The 11,258-nt window shown below is 42.6% G+C and overlaps 1 protein-coding gene across 1 annotated transcript in view; it reads left to right on the top strand.

The window, feature by feature from the left end:
• LOC104167778 (germinal-center associated nuclear protein-like) overlaps positions 1–10,573 on the top strand; it is a gene marked incomplete at its 5' end in the record, with an annotated part of 14,288 nt that extends 3,715 nt beyond the window's left edge. The window contains 12 exons of the mRNA XM_009708132.1: positions 392–588; positions 1,516–1,655; positions 2,155–2,352; positions 2,565–2,833; positions 3,504–3,666; positions 4,225–4,385; positions 5,554–5,816; positions 6,540–6,730; positions 7,667–7,767; positions 9,072–9,203; positions 9,781–9,894; positions 10,417–10,573. Of these exons, the coding sequence (XP_009706434.1) occupies positions 392–588; positions 1,516–1,655; positions 2,155–2,352; positions 2,565–2,833; positions 3,504–3,666; positions 4,225–4,385; positions 5,554–5,816; positions 6,540–6,730; positions 7,667–7,767; positions 9,072–9,203; positions 9,781–9,894; positions 10,417–10,573 (2,086 nt within the window). The remainder of the gene's footprint in view (positions 1–391; positions 589–1,515; positions 1,656–2,154; positions 2,353–2,564; positions 2,834–3,503; positions 3,667–4,224; positions 4,386–5,553; positions 5,817–6,539; positions 6,731–7,666; positions 7,768–9,071; positions 9,204–9,780; positions 9,895–10,416) is intronic.
• Positions 10,574–11,258: the final 685 nt, after the last annotated feature.

Genomic DNA, 11,258 nt, shown 5'->3' with positions numbered 1-11,258 from the left:
CCCGCCACCAACAGCAGGCTAGTTCCTGGCTTAAAATGCGAACTACTGTGCCATGGTGATGCAAAAATGCTGCAACAGCCATCTGGTTCTGTCCGCTCTAAGACGTTCAGTAATACCATTTCTGTTGTACAAAGGCTGGAGCTTTTGCCACAATCAACAATGCTTGGCAGTGTTGTCAAGGCAGTGCCGAGGATTTAACCAGATTAACTCCCAGTGCTAGTGTTAGCTCATAACGAGCTTAGAACATTGATACATACTTTATTTGATACATTGCCTTGTGAACAAAATATTCTTGTAAACAGAGATGTTGATGTCCTAAAGAACAGCGAACTGATTAAGGCTGGGGCGTGCAGTAGTGTATTACTGATTTTTTAAAAAAATCTATTTTTAGTTCTCCGGCAAAGAAGCCTGGTCTTCGAAAAGCGCTGCAGTTTGAAGTAGATCTGTTTGATTCTAGTTCTGAAGGGCAGAGCTCAGAGGCCTTGGGAGCTTCGTTGTCATCTCTTGGTAACCTGGTAGGATTAGTGGCTGAGACATCTGAAGAAAGATACCGCCTTTTGGACCAAAGGGACAAAATCATGCGACAAGGTAATTACACAAGTTAATGAGTGTAACATCTGCTTCTCTGCTGGAAAGAAATAAGTGTTTGGTGTTTGTTGCAAAGCTTTTATCATATTACGGAAATGGCTTTAAAGAGGGAGTTTAACATGGAGCAGTCCGTAAAATACTCCTCTATTGTACAGATATACATTAATTCCTTGTAGAACATGAAAAATTCTGTTCTACTTATTGCATATGCATATTTCTTGTGGAAAGTGAATATCAGACTGCTCACCTTCTGTGAAGCAGACCTTGTAGGGAGATTTGCATCCCTGCAGGCTCTTTGGAGAAAGCAACCCAAAGCTGAACTGTGTTTCTCTAAATTCAAACTACTACACGGCTGGTAACTATTTCAAGAAATTGCCCTCTATTTCACAGTGCCGGGTTGTAAACCCTTCCATCCTGATCTTGCCATTTCAAAGCTGACTCTACTTTTAATATAAGATCTTATTTTTAATATTGACAAGCAGATTTCTCATCCACTTGACGTGGAATTGTGAAATAGCCAGTGCTTAGTTAGGACACAAAATATTGAGTATCTTTTAGAGGCTTCAGTCTTTTCAGCAAAACTCTCGATATGCAAGTGCGACGGTAGGAGAAACTTGCCCAAAGGGGTGGTGCAGCCCTGGGCCAGACCCCAAAGTGGGAGAACCCCATCCTTGTGTGTTTCTGACCATGCCAAGAGATGGGTACGGCCTTGAGGTAGATGGGAATTTCTAGAGATGTTTTCCCACCAACTTTTTTTGTTGGCCTAGCAATACACTTCTTGACATCCATCCGTTAACCAATGTACAGACTCTAGCTGAGGCATCTGGCATGCTCAGGGGTTTGTTGGCACATCAGGATAATAGCTTGTCGTGAAAACAAATGAGAGATGCTTAGTGTTTGTTCAAATTTATTTATTTATTTTTTTAGCTCGAATAAAAAGGACTGATCTTGGCAAAGCAAAAACTGTTGTTGGCACTTGCCCTGACATGTGTCCTGAAAAGGAGCGCTACATGAGGGAGACAAGAAATCAGCTCAGTGTCTTTGAATTGCTTCTAGGAACTGACAAGGTATGAGCACTCTGTATACCGGGGTTTGTTGTTCACAGGGTGTCTGTTTGCTTGCTGCTTATGTAAAGCGATCAGTGTTGTTTAGTTGATTACACAGTTAATTCTGGTGGAAAATTCTGGAGGCTGTTTCATTAATGTCTTTCAATTCCCCGTTGTAAAACAAGAAGGCTAGAGAACTGCATTTTCACTCCAAGTCATGTATTTTATTTAGTTCTAAAAGCCTGTCTGCAGCTATAGTTCTGAAACTATAGGGCAGTAGTATACATTGTCTTGAAGGTTATGAGTTTGAAACTGTCAACACTTGGGGATCTTGTCATAAAAGAAAATATATTTGCTGTCATAGCAGAATGGACGTGGGCTGTTAGTGTGAACAGTGGAGAAACTCCTTTAATAGTCTGCTCCTTAGTAAAGTAAAGGCATGGGTGGGATGAAATCCTCTGTACTCCTGAGAAGTTGAAAATACTCCTTGGATTTTGATTCTTTTCTCCATATGTTGCAGGTAGATCATGCGGCAGCAATCAAGGAATATAGCAGGTCTTCAGCAGATCAGGAGGAACCTTTGCCCCATGAATTGAGACCCTCTGAGGTGTTGAGCATGACCATGGACTATTTAGTGACAAACATTATGGATCAAGGAGAAGGAAACTACCGAGAATGGTATGACTTTGTCTGGAACAGGACTCGTGGAATAAGAAAGGTAAGCACTGCTGGATGGAGATGTTTGATGATAGAAAGCAAAAGATCACATAATGCTGTAAAAAATGAAGCAAAAAGGAATAGTAATTCAAACGTTTTGAAAGTGATTCAAAGCACAGTTGAAATGAATTTTCCAAAGGTAGTGCCAGATTGCCATGCTTTTCAACTGTAGTTTAAAAATACGTGCAATGCTTTCTTTGTCATTCTGGTTAGGATATAACCCAGCAACATCTTTGCAACCCGCTGATGGTGTCTCTGATTGAGAAATGCACTCGCTTTCACATCCATTGTGCTCACCACTTGTGTGAAGAGCCCATGTCCTCCTTTGATGCCAAAATCAACAATGAGAACATGACTAAATGCCTGCAGAGCTTGAAGGAGATGTATCAGGACCTGGCTAACAAGGGGATTTACTGCAAGAGTGAAGCGGAGTTCAGAGGTTATAATGTCTTGCTGAACCTCAACAAAGGTGATATTCTCAGGTGGGAACAACAGATATCACTTGTTTTCTCTCTTTGCCTCTGGGAAGAATTGAGATTAGGATTAAGTCCAGACAAATTGGCAATGGAAGTGAAGAGCTTAGGTGCAAAATTCTTTTGCCAAAGAAAGGGTACTGTAGTAATGTTTTATTGTAATTTCTCAATGGGTCATTTTAAAAAGTGCGTTTTTTGAGAAAATAAAAAGCTTCATTTTATCTCCTTGAATAACTCACTAGAGCTTCTGCAGGTAGTAAGAAAACCAACCAACCAGAAAAAAGTTAAATTTTCACTATTCTCAGTCAAGGAAACTTTCGTTTCTCTTCCCAGAGTGGTATCCAAGCTTCACTACTTTATGTGCAGTACAACCAAGCAAACCCTGTTTTGCAGGCAGAGTCATACTCTGCTTTTCTGGTCAATCTCTTAACTGCCTTCCTCCCAAGACGTTGGAGTGATGTACCTAAATAATGACATGCTGATTATGCAAACATCATTAGAAGACTGATGATCAGTAAATAATGCTGCGAATTTAATTCGCAGCTGTTTGTTTTGGACAGGAGTTATGCGTCTTGCTTAAACCTCCTAATTTTAATTAGATTTTCTTGCAAGTTCCTGTTGAGTTTTGATTGTTAATATTGAAGCAAAAGGTTTGTCTCTGTCTTTTTTGTCTCCACAGAGAAGTACAGCAGTTTCATCCAGAGGTTAGAAACTCTCCTGAAGTTAGATTTGCAGTTCAAGCTTTTGCTGCGTTAAACAGCAACAACTTTGTGAGGTTTTTCAAGTTAGTGCAGGCAGCTTCCTATCTAAATGCCTGTCTCTTACATTGTTATTTCAACCAGGTGAGAAAAAGGCAGATGGATATTTTTTAAAGTGTTAATAAGTAAAACAGTCTGGGGCTTCTGGGAGGAAATCTTCTTAGCAGAAAACTTGGTAGATATTTAGCCTTAAAAGTAATCTTATTCCGGCTTCCTCAGAAGTGTTTAAAATTTTATCAAGAGTTTTCTACTGTGATATAAAAGGCAAATACTAAAATGCTCTTAGCATTCTTTTCCCATAACTGTGTACAAATATGTATTATTTCTCCTGAAAATAATTGGGAAGCAGAGAAGCAGACCTGAGACTTTTGCAAAGCAAATAGGAGCCTGCATTTTCAGAAGCCCTTGAAAGCTTTTCTTCTGCACAAGAATTGCAGAGGGATATGCTCAAAATGAGCAGCATCGAAGAGGAGCGGAAACTAGAAACCCAGTGCACAGAATCTAAGAAGAAAGTTAATTCTGAATAGTTGTTTGTGTGGATATATGATGACAAAGTACTGATTTCTTTTAAACATGATTTTCCTGTCATTTTGGGTTCTTTAACTTAGTAGGTATGTGGCTTTTTCTTTTATCTTCCCCCAGATTCGTAAAGATGCTCTCAAATCTCTCAATATTGCCTACACTGTGAGCACCCAAAGATGTACAGTGTTTCCCTTGGATCACCTGGTCCGCATGCTACTGTTCAAAGATTGTGAGGAAGCAACTGATTTTATAAGTTATTATGGCCTGAGTGTATCTGATGGGTAAGTGTAAGGAAAAGGATGTCTGTGTCTTACAATGCCTAGTGGGGTTAGACTGATGTTAGGCGAAGCGTTAAAGTGGATGGGCTGCTCCTGCACTTTGCAACCAGAGAAAGAAAAGAACAGGCAAAGGGTAGGGCCTGGGCTCTGTAAGCAAAGAATTAGGATAGTGATGGATGCGACTTTTAATAATCTTCTATTTTTATTGATGTAACTACGAAAAGTTCTCTATCTTTGCATCTTTTTGTTTGCGTCTCTGTAACTGCTGTGACTTCCCACAATAGCTTTTTTTGCACTTGTACATCTTTTTTGACTTGGTATGATAAGGTGTCAAGGGATTTCAAGGATACAGAATTCCTTCAGCCTTCTGGGAAGTGGTGAAAAATGAGAGAGACATTTCCCCCAATGGAGAGACTGCATATTGAGCTCGATCTCCATTGGACGGCGAGGACTTCCTCCCTAGAAAGAGATGTTGTGGATAACCCAGTAGGAAAAAATAAATAGTTTTGTGTTCCTGTCTTGTGGCTGAATTGCACTAAATTGCAGCTCTGTAGGAAACGAGGATATGGTTCTGCTTCTTGGGGAACTGGCATTACGGTGACACATGTAGGGTGGGATGAAACTGAACAGTGCAAACCAGTTGTTAGAGGATGTTGGAGGCCAGTGGTTTCCAGGTAAGAGTGTCTGACATGGAAATAACCTACATTGTAAGGTATACTCATACAGACTTCCAATCTCAAGAGACTGGAGAAGGCAAAAAAAACTTAAGCATGCCAGTTAGAATGCTGTATTTCTTGTGAACATTCTGTTTTGAAATAATAAATTATCCAGACTACAGGTGCCAAGATTGGAAGAAGATTGCAGCTTTTAGAATGACTTCTGTAGATAGCCCTGACGTCTATTTAATGTGGCATGTGGTCTAGGTAAAATGTGTATGGATAATATGCATAGTGGATAAAAGTTAAAAGGAGAAAGAGACAGAATAGTCCACAAGGGTGCCCAGAAATGTTAGTGCAGCTTGTACTCTGTCCTGGGAGGATAGCTGTGAGGCTTCCCTGCTCAGGTTCCAACCAAAGCTCAAGATCCAGGCTACAGGGAGTATCTGCAGTACGTCTTGCTTTGCCCGACTAAGCTGTCTGACTCAAAACCTATAGGTTACTGGAGCTTTGAGGATGTACTCCTGTTCTTTTATCTTTCCCCAGTGCTTACGTTTTTCTTTCTTGGAGCCGGATGGATTACCCAAACCACATAAATCAATGTTTGTCAGCCAGAAGCTAACTGTCTCGGTTGGGGAAGTTGTAAATGGTGGGCCATTGCCGTCGGTGCCTCACCACATGCCTGTGTCCAGCTTCAACGGGCAGAACAAATATACTGGTGGAAGCACCTCTGTGGATCAAGCTAGTAGTAGCCAGAAATCAACAGCGGAAGCAACAGGTAAGAGCAAACATGCATTTTAGATGCTGCTCAGGAGCATACTGCTGAGTCAACTCTGTGAGTAGTTTTCTTTTACAAAGCAGAAACTGTTCTTGGCTCATACAGGTTGAACTTGCATGGAAATTTGGTTGTAATGAAAGCATGTTTTGATTTAAATGTACTTATATAGCTGTAAAAGCGAAGAAGCAACCTGATTAATAAAATCTTTTTCCCAATACAAGAAATGACCTAAGGGAAATTAGTGCGATTTTACCAACATAGGTGAAATAACCAGATATTTGGCTGCTTTAGACAGCCAACTTCCATTTTCAATTTGCGGATTTTTGTATTGCAACTGTTTGTTCCCACTGTGTGTATAATCTTGTTGTTTTTCAAGTTAGCTGAATGTATGCTTTTCCGGTCCTTGTTGAAAGTACAGATATTTTGCATTTGTTCAAGAGGTGTGTGTGGATGCTAGGTGTACTTGACTTAAAACAGTTGTTTTATTGGAAATGTATGTAATTGGTGTTGAAGGTAATGTGCATGGAATTCTTGAATGTTTTGTATGAAATATTCGTGAATATAATTTAGTTTCTATCATACATTTTTAACTTCTGTTTTGGACTGGTTTTATGACCTGATGAGATTTATCAGACAAGCCAGCTTTGGACGATAAGAATAGTTTTGCTTCTATTTGTGACTGACCTGGTGTCCTTAATCTTGCTCTTCCCCCCCTCTCCCAAGAAGGAAGAGTGGAAAGCAAAGGTGTGGATTTAGATACCACAGCAGTAAGAGTCCAGCCCGCAGCTCATCTTCTGCCCTCCCTGATACCTCGTCAGCTTGTGCCAGTTCTGTCTCCTGTGCAGGCAATCTCCCAACCTGCTGGACAACCTGAGCTTCTCTCTTCAAAACCTCAGCCTGTCTACACAGACACAGTAAGGAAATTTAAACCCATCGTGAAATATTTGGGAAAGATCTGTGAAATATAATAAAAGGTAACAGAGTTTTTAGGTTGTTTCAGTTTTCCAGAATCTGCATGTGTTATGTAGAATCAAAAGGAGACACTCCCTGCCTCAGTGCTTTGGATACTTTGAGAAGTTGTTTCCTTGGACTATTCTGAAAAGAGACAGTCTTGGGTGATTTCAGATGCAAGCCTGAAATGTCAGTGCTTGCTCCAACAGTCCTGTCTGTTTAGCGTTTATTTGAGAAACCTCTAAGGAGAGAGGTAGAAAGTGGTTATCTTTGACTTAGTAAGTAAACCTTTGCTTTAGTGAATAATATTGAGCTGTTTCTTAATAGCATGTATTTCAAATGAGACATGACGAAGTTTCTTCTTGTGGATATATGACTATTAATGGTAGGTCTTGAATGTGTACCCTGTGTATCTGTGCTGTTCCCCTTTTTCTCCCTCCCACACATGTTCAGATATGTACTAATGCTGAACCCATCTCAGAGTGTCTCATTGCTTTGTAAAGTACGGCTGCCATATTCTACCTAAATGTGGCTACATTTCAGTGAAGATTAGATCTGGTCATTTGGAATTAAACCAGCTAGAATGAGAGAAACTGTTCAGTAAGAAAATAGGAATCCCTCTCAAAATTAACTTTTCTTAGCTATTATTTCCTAACTTGACTTGCCCATATTTAATACAGCAAGCTGCTTTTGTTTCTGGGCTGTTATTAACCTTTTAGATAATCAACCACAATAGCCTGGAAATTTTAGATGAGTTTGTAAGTAGAAATACAGATGCTGTTGCCAATTACAGTCAGTTAAAGAAGGCTGAAAAGCCTTACTCCCAATTCACGTGTGCCCCCAGGCCATCCTAGGCAGGACTGCGTCTCATTTCAGCTGCTTCCTCTCCTGTGTTGTAGGACATCGCCGAAGTGGTGGATGGGCTTGTGCACGACGTCCTCAAAGGAGAGTGCAGAGAAGTCAGCAGAGCGGGAGCAGCTTACGTGACTGCCGCCATTTGGTAAAAAGCATCTTACAGCTACCTGAAAGGAGGGTGTAGCGAGGTGGGGGTTGATCTCTTCTCGCAACTAACCAGTGATAGGACAAGAGGAAATGGCCTCAAGTTGCGCCAGGGGAGGTTTAGACTGGATATTAGGAAGAATTTCTTCACCAAAAGGGTTGTCAAGCATTGGAATAGGCTGCCTAGGGAAGTAGTGGAGTCACCATCCCTGAAGGCATTTAAAAGACCTGTAGGCGTGGTCCTTAGGGACATGGTTTAGTGGTGGACTTGGCCGTGCTAAATTTACAGTTGGACTCTATGATCTTAAAGGTCCTTTCCAACCTAAACGATTCTATGTGATTCTATGATTTATTGCTGATACTCCTGGAGCCTGTCATCAAAGCTGCAATTTGCCGTAGCAGCACGCTGTGTGAAGATCATAAAACTAAGCAAGGCAAGGTCTTTAGTGGAGATAGTCTGTTTTTCCCTCCACTGTACCAGTAAGACCTTTCCTCAGATGTCTGCCACCTCTCTGGTACACACCAGCTAGCCTAATGGAAGGGTAGCTGTAATGGAACCTCTGTAAACCTTGCCTTGTATGACACTCACACCAGTGCCACAAGAAACGTGTATTGTGCAAGGGAGGATTGCCTGAAGCAGGGCAAGAGGAGTAAGTCCAGGTCTGGCTGCTTCTCTGCTTCAAATAACACTTCCTCTCCAAGGTGGTTGGTAGAGTGGTAGATGTGGGTTTGTGACCAAAACAGCAGTATTAATGCACCAATGGTTTGGTTATTGCTGAACAGCACAGGGTCAAGGCCTTCCTTGTTTCCCACTCTGCACCCCCGTGAGTAGGCTGGGGATGTGCCAGAGGCTGAGAGGGGACACAGCCAGGACAACTGACCCAGACTGACTTAAAGTCCTTACCACGTGATGTCATGGTCAGCAATAAAACTGAGTTAGAGGAAGAAGAAGGTGAGGTTTTCTAGCTTGCAGGGTGGCCATTGACTGGAGACTATCTGGGCATTGGTCTGCCTGTGGGAGGTGGTGGCTGACTGCCTTTGCTTTGCTTGTTGAGGGTGTGGGGTTTTTTTCACCTTGACCTATTACAGTGTCTTTATCTCCATCCACAAGTTTTCCTGCTTTTGTTCTTCCTGTTTTCTCCCCGTCCCGATGCGGGGAGGGGAGTGAACCAGTAGCAGTGCGGGTGCTTGGCTGGTGACTGGAGTCAGCCCGCCGCAATGAAGCAAGGGTATGCTTGAGAAAAGCACAAACATAAGGCTTTGAATGAAAACTTTCTGACTTTGAGAATTGCTGTTTCTGCACAGCACCTCAGAGGCCGCCGTGGAGGAACTCATGACTGAAGTGATGGGGGAGATCCTCAGACAAGTGGCTGGAAGCATGCTTAGCGCGGAAAGGGAGCGTGTCAAAGAGGAAAGGCGCAGAGTGGAGGAAGAGAGGTGAGTTGCTGCTTTTGCTGTGAGGCAGGGTGGGCTGTCTACACCCTTAGGCAACGTAACAACAGCCAGTGCCACCCTGAGTCCTTGCACGTGTGCTCGGGCCCTGTGTCTTTCTGCCATGCTGATAGTGCCCAGTTTGTCTCACCTTGAACTGCCCTCGGATCACACAGACAGGCTGTCCATTCTGTGTTCTCAGGTGATCTGATAGTTAGTATTTTGGTGACCTCGTGGAACCACTGTGAAAACAGTGGGTGGGAATTTTGGGAACTTTTATTCATCCAGAGCTTCCAGTGAGGGAGTTGGATCATGGCCCTGCTGTATGCAGGAACTTTACCTTCCGAGTGAGCTGCCTGTCTGTACCTTACTGGGATAAGAGTAAAATAACTCCATTGTTATTTGTATTTTTGAGCGAAGCCTGGCTTTATACAAAGCTGTTTAGAGAGAGAAACCAGCTAGCGGGAGCTCAATTTTAGGCGAATTAACGGTCTGACACTGCGTGTAGAGCTTGTGTAACTAAGCAGCAGGTTTGCCAGTGTAAATCGTTTCACTTGTGTAAATCTTTTCTCTTTCCTTCCAGGCAAAAGCAGGAAAGAGAACAGTTAATTAAGCAGTTGAGCCAGTTGGTGGGTATGGAGTTAATGGAAGAAGTAATAAAGGAGAGTATTCAAGAAGCTTCAACCAATGAGCTAAAGTACGTACAACATACTGTATGCTATACTTTGCTGTAGGATGCTTTCCTAAGGGCAAGAAGGGTAAGAATTTGTCAGGGAGTGGTGGGCTTCTTACCTGACCTTCTCTTGAAGTCATCTTCAATAAGCTACTTAAGAGAGGGAAAGTGTACTTGATTGTACAGTGGGCTGCCAGCTTGCAGTCGCACTCTGTTGGGCAGTAGTGGCCCTCCAGGGTGGAGGAAATAGAGGCTTTTTCTAGGACATGGCTGCCCTGTGTGCTTGTTTTTCTTCTGACTCCCTTACAGCTCGGCTGTGGGCTGTCTTGTAGACCCTTCTTTGGAAACCTGTGATCAGTGTAAAACTTGAATGACTTCTAACTGATTACAGGTCTTATTTAGAAGGCCCATAGAGTAGAAGTTTGGAAAATCCCTCCCCTTTGCTAAATGTGATGGTTTTCTGTGTTTGCACCTTGGCTAATTGTACCGGCATTTACTGCAGTCTCCACCTTGCTAGAGGTCTTGGTTTGTTTAATTTTGAATTAGATGTGCCTTAGAAAGAGACCGGCAAGCCCGTATTGCCCGGTGTTCAGAAGAAGTCTGTGGTCACGTCATGGACCTCTTTCTGGAGGATGAGATTTTCCAGATTGCTAAGGAAACCCTTCAGGAGCTCCAGTGTTTCTGCAAGTACTTGCAACGGTAAGTTGCCACCCTGTGGTGCAACTGCTTTCCTTGGGAGTGTTGGCAAGAGTTGGAACTGCAGCTGTCTGGTTGCTTTCTTTTTGAGACAGTTTTTGCTGTCATCTTGTCCCCACCATAAGGTTAGACTTATGGTCTTTTTACCAGCGTCTAGTAAGTTGCTTGGCTATGTGTGGGGAGGGGAGTGCACCTCATTGGAGTCAGGTGATGAGCTTGGTAGGAGATTTCAGCTTCATTCTCTCTAGAAACTTGTATTAATTTCTCCTTGTATTCTTTCTGTTGGACACTTGTTTTTCTGGATATGTACTAATTGTTTAGTGACTGTTGTGGTCTTCTCAAGCAGAGATTCATTTCTGTGCTGTGCTGCCCCAGTGCAGTCAGATTGAATCATAGAATCATTGTGGTTGGAAGAGACCTCACAGATCATCAAGTCCAACCATATACCCGATGCCACCATGCCCGCTAAACCCACTAAACCATGTCTCAAAGCACCACATCTAAACATTTTTTGAACCCCTCCAGGGATGGTGACTCCACCACCTCCCTGGGGAGCCTGTTCCAATGTCTAACAACTCTAACAGTGAAGAAGATCTTCCTAATATCCAACCTGAACCTCCCCTGGCGCAACTTGAGACAGTTTCCTCCTGTCCTATTGCTAGGTACCGGGGAGAAGAGACTGACCCCCACCT

This window comes from Cariama cristata, unplaced genomic scaffold, assembly GCF_000690535.1.
Source record: "Cariama cristata isolate BGI_N322 unplaced genomic scaffold, ASM69053v1 scaffold36069, whole genome shotgun sequence".
Taxonomy (NCBI): Eukaryota; Metazoa; Chordata; class Aves; order Cariamiformes; family Cariamidae; genus Cariama; species Cariama cristata.
This window is presented reverse-complemented; position numbering and strand designations above follow the sequence as displayed.